The sequence below is a fragment of the Peromyscus leucopus genome, chromosome 11, assembly GCF_004664715.2.
Source record: "Peromyscus leucopus breed LL Stock chromosome 11, UCI_PerLeu_2.1, whole genome shotgun sequence".
Lineage (NCBI taxonomy): Eukaryota > Metazoa > Chordata > Mammalia > Rodentia > Cricetidae > Peromyscus > Peromyscus leucopus.
In genome coordinates, this window is record NC_051072.1 from 56,888,246 (window position 1) to 56,908,697 (window position 20,452).

Consider the following 20,452-nt stretch of genomic DNA (forward strand, 5'->3'; position numbering starts at 1 on the left):
ACATTTCCAGTGCTGGATCCAGTTTTGACAAATTTAATGTTAGTTAAATCTTCCATCTCCTTAATTTCCTCAAATGAGTATTTCTGTTCATGGTACTAATATAAGGAGTCTTACCATTCATAATTTAGGAAGTTCTAGAACACAAGATGCTCAATAAACAGTGGGTATTATAAGTATTAAAAATGCCCTGTTTTGTAAGAGCACATTCTACATTCACACTGGTGGGTATTGTGATAGGAAAGAAATTATATACAAATAGAACTTAATTCATAAATTTAAGAATAGATTTTTAAATAGTAAATAAAATAAAGATGCAAAAATGTGTCTCATGGCAATCATAATTTTAAAAAAAAAGCCTTTAAAAGGTAAAATGTCAGGTATAAAATACATATAACAACGAATTACCACTTCAGTCATTTTGTACATATAGTTCAGTGTCACTGAACACATCTACATTCGTATCATCACCACTATTTATTTATTTATTTATTTATCTATCTATCTATTTATTTATTTATTTTGAGACAGGATTTGTCTGTGTAGCTTTGGAGCCCATCCTGGATCTCGCTTTGTAGACCAGGCTGGCCTTGAACTCACAGAGATCCACCTGGCTCTGCCTCCTGAGTGCTGGGATTAAAGGCATGCGCCACCGCCGCCGCCGCCACCACCATCGCCCGGCCATCACTGCTATCTTAACGGTCAGTCTTAAAAACGAATATCCACCACAGGAAAAACAGCAACACATACAGATTGGACACTGTGCCCTTGGGCCCAATCTTAACAAGGTCCTCCATCTGGTTTGCTCCCCTTGGGGCACACTGTCCGGAGAACGAAAGCAGCGAGCGCGCGAGCGCGCACACACACACACACACACACACACACACACACACACACACACACACACAGTGTACACAGTGTAGCTGATGTCCTGCCATGACGCCTGCTGCTGGCCTCCCCGTTGAGCTGCCACGGGCACACTTGTGCAGGTCGTCACATTGCCCCACCTCATTTCTCCTCACAGGCCCATCAGCGTCTGTGTCAGCCTTTTCCACTAGACTACAGGTTCCTCTGGGGCCTTCTTCACACATCTCACCATCACACCTCCAGAATGAATCCAAACACAACTTTGTACATTTTCCTGGCCCATAAGTGTTTCTTAAAATATCTATGAGACTTCTTTTCCCATACTCATTTTGTTATGCAGGAGTTTTTGGAAGGCTATGTTTATTCTACTTTACAATCCTCTTAAATTATTTCATCATCAATCATAATCTGATGTTTTTAACCAGAGTTTTAGATTAGAGAGGCTATTTCTTAGTTCCTAAATTTGTACTAAACATTCTGGCCACTTGGTGTTCAATTAGACTCCTTATAACGTAGCAGCACAATCTCTCTCTCTCTCTCTCTCTCTCTCTCTCTCTCTCTCTCTCTCTCTCTCTCTCTCTGTGTGTGTGTGTGTGTGTGTGTGTGTGTGTGTGTGTGTGTAGCTTGCTGGGAAGGATAGAGACACTGGGTAATTACCTTTTGAAATGGGCTCTGCCTTGGTATTTCCCTAATCTCTCTCTCTCCCTAGCTGCTGCAACATACTGTATTTAGATCTTTTTCAAGACCTTCCAAAAATAATCAATGTATGTGAAATCTATACCATCACTAGTTCTTTCATTAGTTGTAGTCTTATTTGTGGTTTGTGAGTCTGCATAGCTTACCTTCCCAGGCTGCTGGCTGCTTAGAGTCAAGGACTCTTATCGTCTAGTCTTCACAGACTAAGAAGGTGCTGGAAAACAGTAGACATCAACAGTGCCTTTCCTTGATGGAATCCCATTATTCCCTGTGAGTGGATAGCTCATACCAGATCATTTCCTTAGACACAGGAGAAGGGAAGTACTCACTTCAGATAATGCAAGCGAGTTTGCCGATCTTGCCGCTTCCTTGAGATGGAGGTGTAAGGACTCCTCTGGAGCACTTGACATGCTCACTTCTGTGGATTGTGATTAGGGACTTGAGTTTGAGAGAGACCAGGAAAGGCTGAGAGCACAGTCAGAAGAACTCATCATTTTTGCAATTAGTGTTCTGATCCTATTAGCTGTCATTTTGAAGCAGAGGATGTGAAAAGGGGTTAGACATTTTCTGGGGGCAGCACAACTGCATCCACCCCCATGCACTGCTGAGGGACTTCAAACAGCTCCCACCAACAGGTTTCTCTTTGCAGACACTTCAGATACCCTGCCCCTCACTTCTGAAACTCAGAAGCGATGCTTAAGACTTTTGTTACTGAGGAAGAAGACCAACAATGCAGGTGAAAGTCTGGACCATATGGTGCATGTCAGGTCATAAAATTCTGATTCTAGCATTGTGTCTTAGAGTAGTCACTTTTCTGAGATTTATGGATCTGTGAAACAGGGAGATGGGCTAGTAAAAGTATATAGGTTTATGTGTGTGTTTTATCGCAAATTCTCGTGTTCTGTGTCAGAGCCCCATGGCTTAAGACTCTTTAAAATGATTCTAAATTTAACACATACTCATTGAATAATGTTTATAAAATGGTGTATGAAGAAACTCCTAATCGTATTATCTACAAATCTTACTGCAAGGATTCTAAAACAGCTTTAAAAATCATTGGCAGGCGGGGCGGTGCACGCCTTTAATCCCAGCACTCGGGAGGCAGAGGCAGGCGGATCTCTGTGAGTTCAAGGCTAGCCTGGGCTACCAAGTGAGTTCCAGGAAAGGCGCAAAGCTACACAGAGAAACCCTGTCTCAAAAAACCAAACAAACAAACAAACAAACAAAAACAAACAAACAAACAAAAAAAAAAAAACATTGGCAGATTTTTAAGAAAGAGGTCACTCAGGCAGATCTCTGTGAGTTCGAACCCAGCCTGGTCTACAAAGTGATTTTCAGTACAACCAGGGCTGTTACACAGAGAAATCCTGTCTTGAAAAACCAAAACAAACAAATGAACAAACAAATAAATAAGAAGAAAATAAGAGAGGCCGGGTACAGCACCACTGGCCTACATCTCCCTTCTGCTTCAAACAAAGGAGCTGGTAACTCATTTCCATCTCCTGCGGCTCTATTTTTCTGTACATTGTTTCTTTCTTTCTTTTAATGTCCAGAGGGTGCTGATCACCAAATTAGGCACTTTTTCATTTCATACGAAACCTTCTTCTCAGTTTTACATGGTCTACCGTAAAATCTAGAATGACAGCCCACAGTTTACAATCCTGCCATGCTTTGAATCTGGAACACCCCCCACGGGGCTGCCAGTGCTATCTGGGGAGGCTGCGGAATATTTGAGAGGTGGGACCTAGCTGGGGCCCACTTTTGAAGTTTGTACCCAGCCCAGGGCTCTTCTCCCTTTCCTGTTTCCCATCTGCTCTCACTCAGCTTTCTGCCAGGCGCTCCTGCCACAGACTGAGCTGTTCACGATGCTTTTCCTGACACAACGGTCTGAAACAAAAACCAAACAAAATTTTCCTCCTCTCAGGGACTTGAAAGTAACCAATACTAAAGTACTTAAACCCTAAGTGATAAAACATGAACACTTCAACTTGACAAAATGTGCTTCCAGATCTCCTCTGCGTGGTCAATACCCCGTCTGTATTCCACATGACCCTTGAGCAAAGCTGGCCGCCTTGAAGCTGCTCCCCGAGAAAGTCAGTGCCTCCGGTCAGGGCCTTGAAGACTCCTGGTCCTGTGGTACTCCCTGGTCCCTTTCATGAGGCTGGCCAAGCACCTGTCCTTCAGAGACGATTTGGACAGGAACGGGTGTATAAAATGTTAGTGGGGCTGGATCTAATTCCACATGCGATGGAAGAAGCAAACTGGTCTACTTTGCCTTCCACTCAGTACAACCACGAAACATAACACAGGGATCAGCTAGTGCTGATCTTTCTTAATGCTCTAAGACAGGCTCTCTTGCTGAACTCGGAGCTCACAAACACAAAAACTGTAGCAGCAAAACTGGGGAGGTAGAATTCCCAGGACCCCTGAACCAGTAAATAAACAATTACTGCCCTCTGCTACGCCCTCACTGGACGCACGACTGCCTGGGCACAGAGAGAAAACTCCAGAACGCGTCTCTTCGGGGGGGGGGGGGCATGGGAACGTCTAACACCAGTCAGTCCCCTATTTTTCATTCTTTCTCTCCCTCTCTTTTCTGTTCACTCTCGTTCTCCGTTCCTGGTTCTCTGCGTGTCTCTGTGTCTCTGACACCGAAGGATGTAAACTGTAGAAAACTGCCTTGGAGGACTTTGGGTGTTACAGCTGTTCGAGAATCACGCATGCTCCTGTAAGTAATCTTAATAAGGCCGCTTACTTCTCCAGCTAGCCTCGACAGAATCTTTCAGTCTGCCTGCTCCTTCTGTGTTTGGGGTAAATACATGATTCTTATACATTCCCCCGAGAAGAAGCATGTAATAAAACTTTAAAGTATGGCTAAAGCATATTACCAGAGGCTTGCAATGGGTTTCCTTATCAGTTGATCTTTCTTAATGCTCTAAGACAGGCTCTCTTGCTGAACTCGGAGCTCACTAGCTGAGAAAGGCTGGTTGTCCAGAAGACTCAGAAATCTGCCTGCCTCTGCCTCCTTGGCACTGGGATTATAGCAGCCCACCACCACACTTGGCCTTCTACATGGATTCTTGGGATCCAAATTATCATCCTTAGGCTTATGTGGCCAGTAATTTTATTAACTAAGCCACCTCTCCAGCCCTAAACTTATGTTTTGTTTTGAAGAAAATCTGAAATATGCATTTGGTGCATAAACTTCCTTTATTCATGCTCCGATCTTCCAGAATTTTTTGTTTGAGCATTTTGTGTGTGTGTGTGTGTATGAGAGAGACAAGGGGGGAGAGAGACTGTCACCTAGGCTGGCCTCCATTTTACATGTGCTGGTATTACACCACCATGCTCAATCCCTTCCATGTAAACTGCTAAAGCTGAACTCACCAACCACTAATAGTGTCAAATTGTGTCACATACGGTGCACTCCAGTGGCACAAACTCCAGTTAGTAATGAGCCCATCAAGAGACTGGCCTGGGTTGAGTACCACCAAAGGCAAGGTGAAAGTCAGTTACCAGCTTTACGAGCCCAAACTAGGAGAACTGCTGTATCAGAGTGGGCTACTTAATATGGGGAAGTGCTTCCCCATTTTGTAGTCATTGCTGTTTTAATTGCATTAGCCAACTGGTTTAGTACATTCTGATTTAGTATTTATTTGTTTATCAAATGTGGAAACACTTTTCTTCTTGTTTCATTAATCTTCATATTCACTCAGTAAGAATGTAATGCCAGGTATATAGCAATCATGGGTCACAACTAATGCCTAAATAGTAAACACAAGACATAGAGGATCCACTCCATCTGGGGGCCATTTTGTTTTTTAGGCTTTAGTTCTGCATGCTCACAGTCTAGCCAGGCAGATTCTATGTTAAGTTCTAAGTGGCTTGTATTACCTTTTTTCCTAATAGGCTATCCAAAAGTAGCATCTGACTAATAGTGTGTATGAAAATGCTGCAATGAACCCCATTACTTGACATGCTAACCGAAGATTAATTTAAAGGGGATGAAAAGAGAAACTGGCATGTAATGTAAGCTGCGGGTTTATAGAGAAGGAAGTACAAGAGACTGTTAACAAGTTCAACTCTCTCCTAATAAATAAACTGAAACTCCATACCTCCGTAGGTCACATTCACCTATGGCTGCTTGGCAACAACCTAAGTTTGTCAATCTACTCTTCGGGAAGGATGAGGACCTTCTGCTCTCGTGCATTGCTTCTGAGTGAGGAAACTGGCACAAGCTCTAGAACGACTAATCGGTATCTACCAAAATGGGAATGCATATTCTTCTCTGGGTTTTTCGATCAAATATGGGGAGGATCGTGCATGCTGGGCAAGTGCTCCACAACTCAGCCACACAGTGAGCCCTTGGTTCTTTTAGACATAAGAATAGGGCTGGGAAGATGGTGTTAGGACCTGAGTTTCCATCCCTGGAACTTACATAAAAATCTCTATACTGAGACTGACCATCTTACCATCCACTCACAGCATTTTAAATAAAAAAATAAAATTTTTGCTTAAATTATTTATAGCAATTGTTTAGTTCCTTGAGCATAGATGTAAAATGTTATTTAAAGACCTGGTCTGATAATTCCAGCATCTAGGTCATTTTAGAGCTGTGATGGTTAATCTTGGGTTTTGTTTTTTTTTTTTTTTTTGGACTGGATTGAGAGATGCTGAGGGGTTAATAAAACACACGTCCAGTTGGATCGATGAGGTATTTCCAGAGGACCAAGGGTGGGGGAACACCTGAGGGGAAAGACCCACTCTGATGCAGGGAGCACCAGTCAATAGGCTGGGGGTGCAGATGAAGAAAGTGGGGCAAAGCTGGTCAGCTCTGTTTGCTCCCCCTTCTTGATGAATGCATCACTGCTGTTATCACCTTGGATGCAGACTCCCCCTCTTCACCCCTTCACAGCCGTGAGCCTCTGGGAAGCTTCTAGACTTCAGCGTTGGACTATGCCCATCATTGCCAAGTCACCCCCATTATGAGGCTTCTGGCTTCTTGGAGTGAACAACTATTTGGCTCAAATACTACCAGGCTCTGTGGTTCCCCCAACACATCAAGTTTGAACCAACATCCAATCATACAAACCAATTCAAAGAATCCCCCATATAATTTTCTCTTTTGGGTCTATCCCTCTAGAGACCTAGATAATGGAGGTGGCATTTCTTTTGGTGGGGTGTTGTTTGTTTCTGATAATGTTTTTACAATTTTCTAGTTCTTTATTTATCAAATTATTTTAGATTTTTATCCTGGAAATGATGGATGTTATTTTGTACATACTTCAAGTTCTGTTTTATTCTTAGAGAAAAAACCAAATAAGCCAACCATGATGTGCTTAGACTTGAACTGTCAACTTCGTCTCACATTTTGTGGGTAGCAATTCCAATCTCAGTTCATTTTTAAGATTCGAGTTTGTCATGCGCATGGTGTTTTGGGGGCTAGTCCTGGAGTCCCACGTGGGTTCACACACACACACACACACACACACACACACACACACCACCACCACCACCACCAGCAGCAGCAGCAGCAGGACTCCTTTTCGTACACAGTTCCCGCCTTCTACAATTCGCCCAGGTATGGCTGTTGGATGCTGCTTTGGTTGGATTTCAGACTGCACAATGGTGAATCCAACTCTATTATGGGTTTAGCCACTCCTGCTCTGCCACCTAGGAGTGCAGTCCACTCCTGACGCAAACGTCCCTTCCCCAAACAAGTACTAAAGGGGACATTCAGTCATGTACTTCTTTATGTTCTGACTCCCCTCTACAACTATTTATTAATTTTTTCTGAATCTCACGGTAGCTTTTAGTGTCAGTGTTTACAGGTATCAGGATGAGAAATGGTTTGTAGAGTTTATATCACCATATAAACTCCTTTTGTTTGACCCATAAACATATACTGTCCGTGCTAAAAATTACATTAATGTAATGAAAAGAGCATGTGGCAGTGGCCAGTTTCTTAAACTGGGTAATATTTAAAAAGGTGTTTTACAATTGTTTTGTATGTTTATATACTTCATATGTTACATACTTTGCATGTTACTTTTTCTTTTTTAGAGCTGAGGACTGAACCCAGGGCCTTGTGCTTACTAGGCAATCGCTTTACCACTGAGCTAAATCCCCAACCCCGCATGTTACTTCTTATCATGTATTCTTTTTAAGATGTCATGGTGGCTATTCTTGGTTGTCAACTTGATTACATCTGGAATTAACTAAGTGACTGGGTACACTTGTGAAGGATTTTTAAAAATTAAATCGTATTAAGTGGGAAGACCCACTTTTAATCTGGATTTTTAAGGTGGGAAGATACATCTTTAATCCAGATCTTTTGAGGTGGGAAGATCCACCTTTAATCTGGGCCACACCATTCTGCTGGCAGTTTGTATAAAGGACAGGAAGAAGGAAGCTTGCTCTTTCTGCCTGGCTGCTCCATCAGTCGCAAGTCCATTCTTTCACTGGCATTGGAGCCTGCTGCCCTCACCTCCAGAATCCCATCTGCAAGTAAATTCAGCATTAAAAGGACACGTTTTCATCGACTGCGCCATCTAGTGGTATACATTATGTTCAAGGCTAGGCACCCACAAAAAGTAAAACTTCACACTGAGTTGAAACATCAGTAGGCTGGAGCCAACTGGCTGAAGTCAGAAAGGTAGGAGGAGAGTTATCAACATCTTTTAAGCAGCTCGCTTCCCAACAGCTAGGTGAGGTTTTGTGTATCTTTAAACTTTCTAGTATATTTGTGGCATTTACCATACCAAATCCCAATATTTTTACCACATTGAGTTTTCCTCTTAAGAAAAACCGAGCCCATTTTAGTAACAAATATAGTAAGGAACAAGAATAAATTATGTGGGGGGCAATCAGGATACAATAAAACTTATACAAGTCATTGTGGAAAGTGTCATCATAAAGTACAGCCTGTCATACGGTCTAGTGTGAGAAGACGTTTGGGAGGCTTAGATAAGAATAAAATCTTGCAAGTCCTGAAAGAGAACGTAAGTGAAAAACCGGAGTATTACACAAACAGGACGGCACGTGTAAATCCTGATGCAAAACAAGTACAGCAGCCACGTAAGCAAATGGGGGAGAGCCTCTGTAGAGAGCTCACAAAGGACCGCCATTGTAGGAAGGTCAGACCAGTGAAGTTGGCAGGGACTTAACGCGCGCTCAAGAGTTTGACTATCATCCCAACAGCGAGAAGACGGAAGGGTGTAAGCAGGAAGGCACCAATTTGATTTGGCACTCTAATTTACATCTTCAAAAGTTCACTTGTGGGAAACAACTTAGGCAGAGGGCAAAAAACGTCTGCCTAGATGAGCGGCAGTAATTTGGGTCAACACAGTGAAAGCTGAGAAAGGGGAAATCCACAAAGATACCCCCACAAAAGACTGCTGGCAATGGTAGAGAGACAGCTGGGACTGACCTACTCTGGTGATGGGATGGCCAAACACCCTAATAGTTGGGCCAGAAACCCCATCCAAGGATTGAGGAATCTGGATGCAGACATCCACAGCTAGGCCCCTGGTGGAGCACTGGGAGTCTAATTAGTGAGAAAGAGGAGGGTTTATATGATCGAGAATTGTTGAGACCAAGGTTGGATAAAGCACAGGGACAAATACCCAAACAAATGGAAACACATGAACTATGAACCAAAGGCTGAGGGGCCCCCAGCTGGATCAGGCCCTCTGAATAGGTGAGACAGTCGATTGGCTTGATCTGTTTGGGAGGCATCTAGGCAGTGGTACCAGGTCCTGGGCTCGTTGCATGAGTTAGCTGTTTGAAACCTGGGACTTATGCAGGGACGCTTGGCTCAATCTGGGAGGAGGAGACTGGACCTGCCTGGACTGAGTCTATCAGGTCGATCCCAGTCCTGGGGGAGACCTTGATCTGGAGGAGGTGGGAATGGGGGGTTTGCTGGGGGAAAGGGAGGGGCAGGAAGGGAGAGAACAAGGGAATCTGTGGCTATTATGTAGAACTGAATGGTATTGTAAAATAAATTTAAAAAATTTAAAAAAAAAGACTTCAACTAAAAAAAAAAAAAAAGCAAGAAGAGCCAAGGGACAGAGAGGTGGGGAGATATTTAAGAGGCACATGGATAAAGCCGGAGGATGGCGAACTAAATGGATAGACAATTCCATTTCTCACTGAGCACAAGTGGCTGGAGGTGCTTTCCTGGGGGGGGGGGGGCTACAGGACGGAGGACTAGGCTTTTCTTGAAAAGGGAACTCTGATCCAGGACTAACAGGTACTCCCCCGTGACACTCCTGCTGCACTGATCCCTTCGCCGAGCTCAGCCCTGCAATGCCCTTGGCTCCCTCCCACAGCCAACTTCCCTGCGTTTTGAATTTTCCAAGTCCAGCGCAAAGGACATTTTAAAGCAGACCTTCCTCCCGGCAGTCCTTTCGCCTGTCTCTCCCCCTCCACTGCGCATTCCCGGACAGCACAGACTGGGCGCCCACCTGCGTGTCCCGCGAGGCCAGGGCAGCGCCCTGCCAACTCTGCACAACCCACTAACTTAACACCAGCCACCTCCCCGCGCGGAACCCCCACACGCGAGCCTCTCTACCCAGCCTGGGCCCGCCGGAAGTGACGCGTCGGGGAAGCTGTGCTTCCGGTCGCCAAGGCCGCGCCCACGTCCGGGGGCCGGGCTTCTCTGGCTGGCTGTCTCAGCTGCTCTGGAGGACTCACGCGGGGTAAGGGGCTCGGCGGGCACCGCAGGTCGGGGTGTGCGAGCCTCCGTGCCGCCTCGGGCCGGCTGGAGCCGGACTCGTGCGGGAGGCGCGAGGACAGAGACCGGGGGCCGGGCCGATCGCCCAGCTCGGCTTTTGGGATCAGGCCGAGGGTGCCCGCGGGACGCGCTGCCGGGGGGCCGGAGGGGAAAAGTGCAGCCGCGGGTGTGGGAGCGTCTGGCTCGTCCAGCTGTTCCGTGCCACCCTCCGGACACCCCGAGCCTCCCCTCCGGGGTGCCAGGAGGAGGACCCGCCCTCCAGGTGACAGTCACCGCGGACCAGCGCGCTGTAAAGTGACGAGCAGCGTCGCTCACCGGCCCGAAGGCGTGCTGCAGGCTGCGGGCGCCGAGGCTCGCGCTGCCCAGTACATGGGATGCTGCCCTAAGAGTGGCAACTCCCGTTCTTTGATTGTGGCTGATGTTCTCATTGACCGAAGAGGAAAAAGGAACGTTCTCGGAACTGCTAGGTAGCATGCAAAGTAAACGATTATGTTGGCACCAAATAATTAGTCTTAAAAAATAAACTACTCCTTTAAAAAAAATGTGCACATAGATACTCTAAATGAAACCTATTTATGACTATTCGAACGTATTTCTTAAGGGTATACAAACAAGACTTCTTGGTATGAAGTTTGTTTTACAATTTGAATCATTAAAATGGGATAGTTGAAAATGACTTAATACCATTGAACTACCCGTGGCAATCACCCTCATTAATAAGACTATCATGTGACTGCAAACACTTTATATACTGCTTTAATTTATAAATCTCTCGGGAAGAACTAGAAAGACCAACTTAAAGGATGAGACTTCTGTGTTCTTACTAATGTGCTTTGCAATTTGTCGAATAGAAATGGCAAACTAAACAAGCAGTTTGGGAGAAAGTAGCTTGGGATTTAAAGGTAGGAAAAGAAACAGCCAGGAAAACTGCAGGATTTGAGAAGACCATTCACAGTATTTACATGTGATTTCTAATTTAAAAATCACGGCAAAACTTGTTACTTTCTAGTTTTAAGCACATGTATATGCCTTTTTCTTCAACTGGAATGGAACTTCTCTGATCAATGCCAAAATTATTTTAGAGAAATGTCTTTGCAGCATACCATGTGTTGATGCAGATAACTAAGTAAAGAGTTTTAATGATTCAAAGTTTGAGATAGGAGTATTTTTGATAATAATGACCTGTCTGTATATCTTCAGCTTTTAATAAATTGAATATTACTTGTTCTTATCTTGCAGATTGGTAAAGTACCTCTGCCGAAACCATGACCAGATGGGCTAGAGTGACTACCTCGAATAATAAGAGACCCTTGTCTGCGACATCATGGGAGGACATGAAGAAGGGGTCTTCAGAGAGCCCAGACCACAACCTCCCAAAGCATAAGCAGCGTCAGATCAGCAGGCTGTCCCTTAAAAATGATGTGCCTCAAGGAAAACATAAAAAGAACAAAAAGAAAAAAGAGTACTTAAATGAAGATGTGAATGGATTCATGGAATACCTAAAACAGAACTCGCAGATGCTTCGCCATGGAGAGTTGATCGCGACAGACAGCCAGGAAGTACGGGAAGAAATCGCGGTGGCCTTAAAGAAAGACAGTCGGCGGGAGGAAAGACGGTTAAAAAGACAAGCAGCGAAGAAAAACGCAATGGTGAGATCACTGTGTCTGTGCGTCGTTTACGTCTTTGTGTAACTAGAAACTCGTCCGTCTGCTCACACCATACATACTTTAACAGGGTCCTAGTGCATCTTTTTAAGGCTTGTGCTTTTTAGCCTGTGTACACACACACACTTCATACACTGGTTAGTTGTCGTAACCACGCTACACAGATGGCCGTATTCCCATAGTACAGGCCGGAAACACAGAAGTCTGTCCAGGTTAAGGGAGAGGCACTTGGTCAGTGCTGGAGGTGAGATTCAAACTGAATTCAGAAGCTGTGTTTGTCCTGCCGCTGTCTTCTGGTAACACCTTTTCAAATGGCTGTTGAAAAAAACTGTTCAATAAGGGGGTTCCCATTACTTGGAAGGGGTGGCCATTCTTCTGCTCTTATCCATAAAATATCCATTCACGAGGAAGAGGTTGGGTCCATGTAATCCTCTCGACATGAAAGTTAAGGAATCTCCGAGACTTGTGTGTGGCAAGGATAGGTTTCAGACGCTGAGGCAGCAAAACCTCCCCGGGTTGGTGGAGGCCAGGCCCCTTGACTTCACAGCCAGCACTTGTGGCTTCCAAGCTCACAGCAATCCTCCTGCCGGGAACAGAATGCAGTCGTATGCCACCGTGCCTAGCCAAAAGCCATGTCTGTGTGTGTACATTTGTGCTCATGCACATGTTTGTGTGTGGTTGGTATGTGGGTGGCTGGAGGTACAGGTTTAGGACACCATGTCTGGCCAGAAGCCATTAGTGTGTGGTGCATGTGTGTAAGCGAGCAAGTGCATGTGTGTGCGCACATGTGTGTGGAAGCCAGAAGACAACTTCAGGCGTCACTCCTCAGGCACCATCCACCTTGTTTTTGAGATAGGATCTTTCACTAGCTCTCCCCGTCCTGGAACTTTCTAGTTAAACTCTACAGGCTGGCCAACAGGCCACTCGCCTCTCCAGTAGTGGAATTCTAAGCGTGCTTTGCCACGCTTGACTTTTTTTTTTTACATGGTGTCTGAGGCTTGAATTCAGGTTGTCACCCATGTGTGGCAAGCACTTTACTGACTGAGCCGCCTCTCCAGCCCTAAAAGACATTTTTTTGAAAGTGCATTTCATTTATCTTACCTACCTTATGTTTGGTTTTTAGTTTTTGTTTTCTTTTTTGAGAAAGGGTGTCACTGCAGCCTTGGCTGCTGGCCTAGATCTGGCTCTGTAGACCCACTGGTCATGAAGTGATAGGGATCTGCCTACCTCTGCCACCCGAGTGCTGGAATTAAAAAGTATAAACATTCTACCAGAGTGTAAACCCCTGATTTAATCTGATGATGATGATGATGATTGAAAATAGAGTCTTCTCTCATACAATACATCCTGATCAGTTTTCCCTCCATCCACTCCTCCCAACTCCCCTTCCCCTCCCCTCTCGCCCAGATCCACTCCCCATCCATTTCCCTTCAGAAAAGAGCAGACCTCCAAGCGACAAAACATGATATGATAAGACAAGGCAAAGCCCTCATGTTGAGGCTGGACGAGGCAACCCCACAGGAGGAAAAGAGTCCCATGAGCAGGAGAAAAGTCAGAGACATACCAGTTCCCACTGTTAGGAGTCCCACGAAAACACCGAGCTGATAGCTATAACATGTTCACAGACCTATGCAGGCCCCATGTTCGATGTTTCAGTCTCTGTGAACCCATATAAGCCCTGCTTAATTGATTCAGTGGGCCGTGTTCTCCGGGTGTCCCCCATCCCCTCTGACTCTACAATCTTTCCTTCCCCCTCTTCCATGGGGTTCCCCGAGCTCCGAGGTCAGGGACCCCGATGCAGACTTCCAGTTTAGACTCTCTCTCCGGTTATGTCCGGCTGTGGGTCAAATAAACTTTTCCATTTATGGGTGTATTGCCTACATGTATGTCTATGAACCACTTATGTGCCTGGTGGCCTGGGAAGCCAGAAGAGGGCATCGGTTCCCCTGGAACTGAAATTACAGACAGTTGTGAGCCCCAACCCCCTCTTGTGGGTGCTGGAAATCGAACCTGGGTCCTCTGGAAGATCAGCAGTGCTCTTAACATCTCTTCAGACCTAATTCCGCAAAGAGACATTGGTTATCATAATGCCAGTGAGAGTATTTTGTTTACACCCCCCCGTGTAGACAAAACCTTCAATATTACTTAGTATGATGTTTGAACTTTTAAAGTCTTTTCAATGTAAGAAAATAGTTGCTTTTATTTAAGTGGTTTTTTTTTTTAAATAAAACATAATTAAAATTAGTGATGGTGGTTTTTGTAGCTCCTGATTAAGTCTTGTCTTACTTTTGCTTGTGGTTTAAATGCTATTCTGCTGCTTTTGGCCATTTTCCATTTCAACGTGAGGTAGATTGTTAGAGGCATTAGGTTTTTGTTTGTTTGTTTTGAGATGGGGCCTTGCTATGTAGCCCTGGCTGGACTGGAACTAGCTATGTAGACCAGGCTGGCCTCAGACATAGGGTGACTTCTTGTCCATGCCTCCCATGTCCTGGAGTTGCAGACATACGCCACCACACCTGACTTCTAAATGACTTGAAATGGTTTAGATTTCTTCCATAGTCCGTAGTTCTCAGAAGAGACCTATTTTGGAAGTCATGTAGTCTGGGTGATGTTTTGAATAAGCCGATGCTCTTTAGTCAGTGAAATCTCTCAGTGTAACTGTAGTGGACAAGCATCTACGTGTGTTATTGGCATGTCCTGAAAACAAAGTGAGATGGATTTCCTCTTCCCATAGTTTACCTAATTGCCCTTTTAACATCTTAATGTTTCTGCCATTTAGAACTTCTGTTTTGGGTGATAGTTCTGACCCACCACATACTAATGTCAACCACTGTCGCATAGTCTTCAAATTTCCTTTCTGCTAGTCACTTTAGTAGAGACAGCACATCAGATGAGATCTGTTGCTTTTCCTCTTGTGAACTATTGGCTATAACAGGAGTGCAGTCTCCCACGACATCAGGGTCTTCTGGCCTCGCCAAACAGACCGTGACTTCACTTAGTACTTCTCTTCCCTCCAGTCCTATTTCTCTTCCCTCCAGTCCAACACTCCTGCTAGACAAAACTTGGGCCATCGCTTCATAGAACTCAGAAACTTCTGGAAACCCCCACCATGTTGTGATGGACCTTCTGTCTATAAAGAAGCAGACTCATGTAGTACCAAGTATTGCTGGATTATCATGGCCTCATTTTTTGAGGCAGTTGGTTGCATAAATCTGTCCGTGTTGACCATGCCAAAGTCCCCATTTTTAGGAGACTTTCTGTAACAGGATTTGGCTAGTGATGGTGATGTGACCTTTTCTTTCTGACAGGGTTTTTCTTTCATGTGATTTGTCCAGCTGTTCTGTTTATGTGAGCAGGCAACTATTCTAGTGATTTCCTGACCTCTCCAGTCTTAGGGGCGACATTAGACCTGCCCTGGCGAGGCAGAGCAGTGGAATGGTCCTCAGTGCTATTCTTAGCATTGTGGGTCTCGGCTGCCATAATCTCTCAAAAACCCACACCTTAATGATGCTTTGGTGCCTCCCAGCACTGATGAACTTGGCTCCTGGCCGGCTCCACCCAGCCATTCGAACAGAGTCGCCTGCTTGACCATCTCAGATAGCTCAGATCCTGTGATATGAATCATAGTGGAGACACTGAACCAGCTTCCGTCAACTATGTGAAATTTAAAAGTACAGGTAGTAATTTGAGTGATCTTTTTTTATAACCATTGTGTGACTCCTCCAGAGGCCCCTCCTCTGGACAAAACACACGCTTTGTTTTCCGGTGCAGGCATCCTTAGTAAAAGATGTATGATCCATATTTGTTCAGTTCATATGAGCAGTTGCCTCCCGCAAAGCCATTTATAACTCTGTGTCTGAGACTAATGGATTAAGGGGATTAGTTATCAGAAGCACTTAAGGTGCTGTAATAGAAAATGGCACCTGACCATTTGGGGATATGGAAAGCACTTTCTTCTCCAGATACAGTATTCATGCTTTTTCTTTTAAACTTTAAAATGCAGAATAAAGGTAGTTTTGACGAAAGGATGAGGGAAGGCAGGAGAGAGCTTTACCACGTGGAAGATCACGTTTTGTTTCCTCAGGTGTGTTTCCACTGCAGAAGACCTGGCCACGGAGTTGCCGATTGCCCGGCTGCACTCGAGAGTCTGGACATGGGCACTGGCATTTGTTACCGCTGCGGGTCCACAGAGCACGAGATCACCAAGTGCAGAGCCAGCGTGGACCCCGCACTCGGTATGTTCTCTTTCGGATTCTTGTTTGGTGGTTGTTGAATAGACACCTTGGTAAAAAGATGTATTTTCTGTGTATGGCATTTTAAAGTAATGTGACTTTTACGACTTGTCATATGTATACACAGTACACTAATGGGAACATTGATTCTTACAGGTGAATTTCCTTTTGCAAAGTGTTTTGTCTGTGGCGAAATGGGGCACCTGTCCAGGTCCTGCCCTGATAATCCCAAAGGAGTCTATGCCGACGGTGAGTGCCATTGTCCTCTGTGTCCGAAATGTACGCATCACTCAGAACTGTGATCGGACTTTTTTAAAAATGTGTTTTTAAATACATTCTTGAATAGGTGAAACCTTGAGTACCTTTACCAAGTGCTATTCTGTGCTGGGCTATTTGTGTACTGTAGTTTAATTTATTGATAAATCAGGGAAAAGCTAAGGGATATCTTTCAGACTACTTGATTGAGCATTACTTGTGAGAATATATTAAATATCTGTTGGTATCTAAGCACAACAGAAGTGGAGAAAGTGTATCTCAAATTAGTAAAGATGTGAAAAGCTGTGTCGTGCGTTAGTGCCGTCCCAGCGTGCCGTTCTGCTGGAGTGTGTACACTGTTCTGTTTTGTTGTGGTATTTGTGTCTGAAGTCTCTCCTTAGGCGTGCCCTGGGGCTTCATGTAACTTTCTTGTCTGTGTCTCAGTGTCTGAGGCCTGCAGGAGGAAATTGTCTGTAATACAGTGCCTGGTGCCCATGGACTCTTGGCATCTCGGTGTCATGGCTCAAGGTCTCCCTCCTCAGGGTCCAGTGGGAAGATGTGCGGCTCTTGGAGTCCGTCTCACACCTGTCCAGCGGCGGGTCCCCAGCCAGGTCACGGAAGTGTCCTTGTGCCAGTGGGAATCACTGAACAGTGGGAATAAGGACGTTAGATTTCGTCGGTTCTAAGATGCTTTTTTTTTTTTTTTTCATTTTTATATCTGAAATCAACTGTGTCATACCATTGGTGGGTCCTACATGATTGTATCTTTTTTGACTTTCTGGAAGATGTGTAAAGTAATGACACTACTTACAATCAGTGATAGTTGTTCGCACTGACCCTCCAAGACTGCTAATAAAGTTAACTTTGAACCAGGGATGGGGTCACCTGGCAGAGGACCTAGGGAGCTGGATAGAGAGATGCACAGGAAGTAGTAGGGAGGGACTTGAAGATTTTGCCGGGGAAATCTTTTGATCTGGGAAGCCTGGAAAAGTGGGATCTGCTGATGGTTCCTCTGCTGCTCTTTGGATCGATCAGGTTTTTACCCCAATATCTGACTCCTGAGTTTTTATTAATGTAGAACAAGTTGGGTAAACACATCAGTGGTGTCTTAGATTTGCTCAGTTATGGCCTTTATCTGTTTTAAAGTAAATGCATCAGACAAAGACCTCTTCTGTTCTCACTATTGCATAAAGAAGGATCTTGGGCCTGGGAAGCTGACTTGTGAGCAAAAATGGAGTGGCATGGTGAGCAGATTGGAGAGTTTTTGTTGTTCCCTTAAAGCAAGGGGAGTGTATCCCACACATGTGAGACAGGTTTGTATCCTGTGGGGACGTTTTTGAGTTGACTCTTCACACAAGCGTGATTATGAGAAGGCCTGACTATTATGTGAAAGCCCCGTTGTGGAAACCACATGTTGTAACTCGCCATCCTGCAATGTTGCTTACCTTAGACAGACAGGGGTGTGTTTTGAGGTTAGCAGGATTGGCAGATGGAAGGCTCAGAACCAGATTTCCCTGAAGTAATGACTACCCATCTGACCTATGTAGTAGAGCAATGGTGTTTACTAACCTTGGGGGTGGGGGCGCTTGCTGAGAAACTGACAGAAATGTGGGCATTGTTCTGTGTGTTGGGGGGGGGTGACCCTATAAAAGTTTTGTTTCCAGGTGAAGGCTCCACACCTTGACTGTCTCTCCAGGAGTAATCTTTAGACTTCTGTGCCATAGCTCTTGGAAAGATGACTTCTGTGTCATGTGTCTCTTCACTTCTCTCTTGAAGGTCAGGTACAAGAAGCAGCTCCTGAAATTCGGGAGTGGCAAAGGAGTTTTAGCAGGTGTAGCAGTACCCACCCAGCTTCCTGACTCCAGCTGCCTTTAGAGTCATCAGCAATGTGAAGACAAGAAAATGTTCACCGGTATTACAAACCCTGGGTCGGCATGATATAATACTCAGTGACTCTGTGTTTTTTTTTCTAGGTGGTGGATGTAAACTCTGTGGCTCTGTGGAACATTTTAAGAAAGATTGCCCTGAAAATCAAAATTCAGGTGAGCTCCTAGGCCTCTGTCTATGAGGGTGTTTCCCTCCCATTAGTAGTTAACTCAGAGGCACTGTTGACTGCACACAGCTGCTTTTGCCCACGACAGTGACAAGTCAGCACAGTCCTGAGTCCCTGGACCTCAGGTCTGTTCTCAGGGGAAGAGAGCTGGTAAGCTGCAGGACTCCATTTTGAAAAGCATCTTATAAGCTTTGGTATTTGCTCAGAAATGGATTTAATTATACTAGAATTTACTTTGTTACTTACCAAAAAAGTATTGATTCCTAAGATAAAACTCAACTACAAAATTAATTTTCAACACTCATAAGCCTGAGTGTCCTCATGTGCTTTGCTTTGTGTGTTCTAAAATGACTGTAAAGCTGTTAAACTTATTAAAAATGTGTTATCAACGCAGCATCTGCCTACTGCTTTTTCTCTAGTGAAATATTAGCCTGGATCATTAAAAATTTCTAATTTTCACTGTTACATGTAGCAGACTTCTAAGGAAGTAGAGATCATGATTCCCTTAGTTTGTCAGGATTAGAATAGAGATGGATGTTCTTGTATTAATGAATGCAGAACAGGCTTGGGCAGGTGGCCCAATAAGATGTGGACCTGAGTTTGGTCCCCAGAACTGACCAAAAGCTGGCTGTGATGGTTGCGGGCTTTAATCTCAGCATTGGGGAGGCGCAGAGAGGTGGATCCCTGGGGTGCATTTCCTGGTCACAGTTCATCACCGAGTCTCCCCATTCTTGCTTTCTTCCACTAATGATTTTAAATGCGAAAGCCAGGAGTTCTTGTTTATAATCTTGTCTAGAAGGAGATCATCTTTATATGGTGTAGGCTGTGAGACTGAAATGATGAAGTGGGATTTGAATTCTCCCTCCTGGGACGATTGCCACTTCCCAAATGACAAAACTGACAAGCAGATGTTGCATAATTTCACAGGTGGAATCTTGTGCATTTAAAACTAATGCCTCCTAAGTCTTGCTGTTTACGGGCTCTTGGAATTCATTGGCTCTTCAGTGATGAACTCTGGGAAAGAATGAAGGAGCTTTCTCGTCCGTTTGTGCATTGCAAAGTAGCTGCTGCATTTCCCTAATTGGGATGAGAAATTGCCTGTGGTACTCAGAAATCAAGGGTTCTAATCAATTACAGAATTGCTCACTTTCCTGCGGTGATGGAGGCATCTCTCCTTGTGATTACGCATGTCAAAACGAGTTCCTTTGCTCAACTGATAGCACTCTAAGTGGAAATATTTGATTACTGTTGGTTTTATAGCTTGATTTTTTTTTTTAATCTCCCTGCAGATCGGGTGGTCACAGTTGGTCGCTGGGCAAAGGGAATGAGTGCAGACTATGAAGAAGTTCTGGATGTACCCAAACCACAGAAGCCTAAAACTAAAGTACCCAAAGTCGTCAATTTTTAATAAGAATCGGTCCTGTTGTTAATCACCACCTCACTGTTAATTTCCAAAGTAGGCCTTTACAGGCCAGAGCCAGGTGCCTGTGGAGGCAAGCCTCTATTACAGACACCACTCTGACCTTGGCGGAGTCAAGTTGCCTGCATTCTGTCAATCAAGGAGTATGGGGTGTGTTGACACTTGTGTGTGTGTGTATGTGTGTGTGTGTGTCTGTATTTGATACAGATTCTGTGTAGCTCAGGTTGGCTTCAAACTAGTAATCCTGCCTCCGTGCCCTGGGTACTAAGGTTACAGGCGTGTGCCTAAGAACATAATTTAACAGACAGAACTTGGACGTAACTAAGTGACTGTCACATCTGTAAATCTAAACTATTCATCAAAACTGATCACCCCTAAACAAAGCACATAGCTTCAAGTCTGTGAATAAGTAGAATTTTGTTATTCTTAATTCACAGTGTCGATTTATTGTAATAGAACTTTATTTATATGTTGTCACAAAGTCTGTAATTTTTAGTACCGAATAAAATCTATGAGCTGTTTGTCTATATTGAA

General features: G+C 44.6%; 1 protein-coding gene across 2 annotated transcripts; it reads left to right on the forward strand.

Moving 5' to 3' along the window:
- Positions 1–10,159: 10,159 nt before the first annotated feature.
- Zcchc9 (zinc finger CCHC-type containing 9) lies at positions 10,160–20,452 on the forward strand. Of its 2 annotated transcripts, none has more exons than XM_028891019.2 (6): positions 10,160–10,259; positions 11,534–11,943; positions 16,043–16,193; positions 16,347–16,439; positions 18,419–18,487; positions 19,788–20,452. In XM_028891019.2, the coding sequence occupies exons 2-6, from the start codon at positions 11,560–11,562 to the stop codon at positions 19,904–19,906; spliced, it is 816 nt and encodes a 271-aa protein (XP_028746852.1). In that variant the 5' UTR covers positions 10,160–10,259; positions 11,534–11,559; the 3' UTR covers positions 19,907–20,452. The 2 variants fall into 2 exon arrangements, with proteins under 2 accessions (XP_028746852.1, XP_028746854.1); XM_028891021.2 differs by lacking the exon at positions 10,160–10,259 and adding an exon at positions 10,675–10,761.

Excerpts from the sequence above, each read along its gene's own strand:
- Zcchc9 (XM_028891019.2), top strand. The coding sequence starts at position 11,560 with ATGACCAGATGGGCTAGAGTGACTACCTCGAATAATAAGAGACCCTTG. Across the intron at positions 16,440-18,418 it reads CAAAGGAGTCTATGCCGACG|GTGGTGGATGTAAACTCTGT; the intron begins GTGAGTGCCATT and ends TTTTTTTTCTAG. Across the intron at positions 18,488-19,787 it reads CCCTGAAAATCAAAATTCAG|ATCGGGTGGTCACAGTTGGT; the intron begins GTGAGCTCCTAG and ends ATCTCCCTGCAG.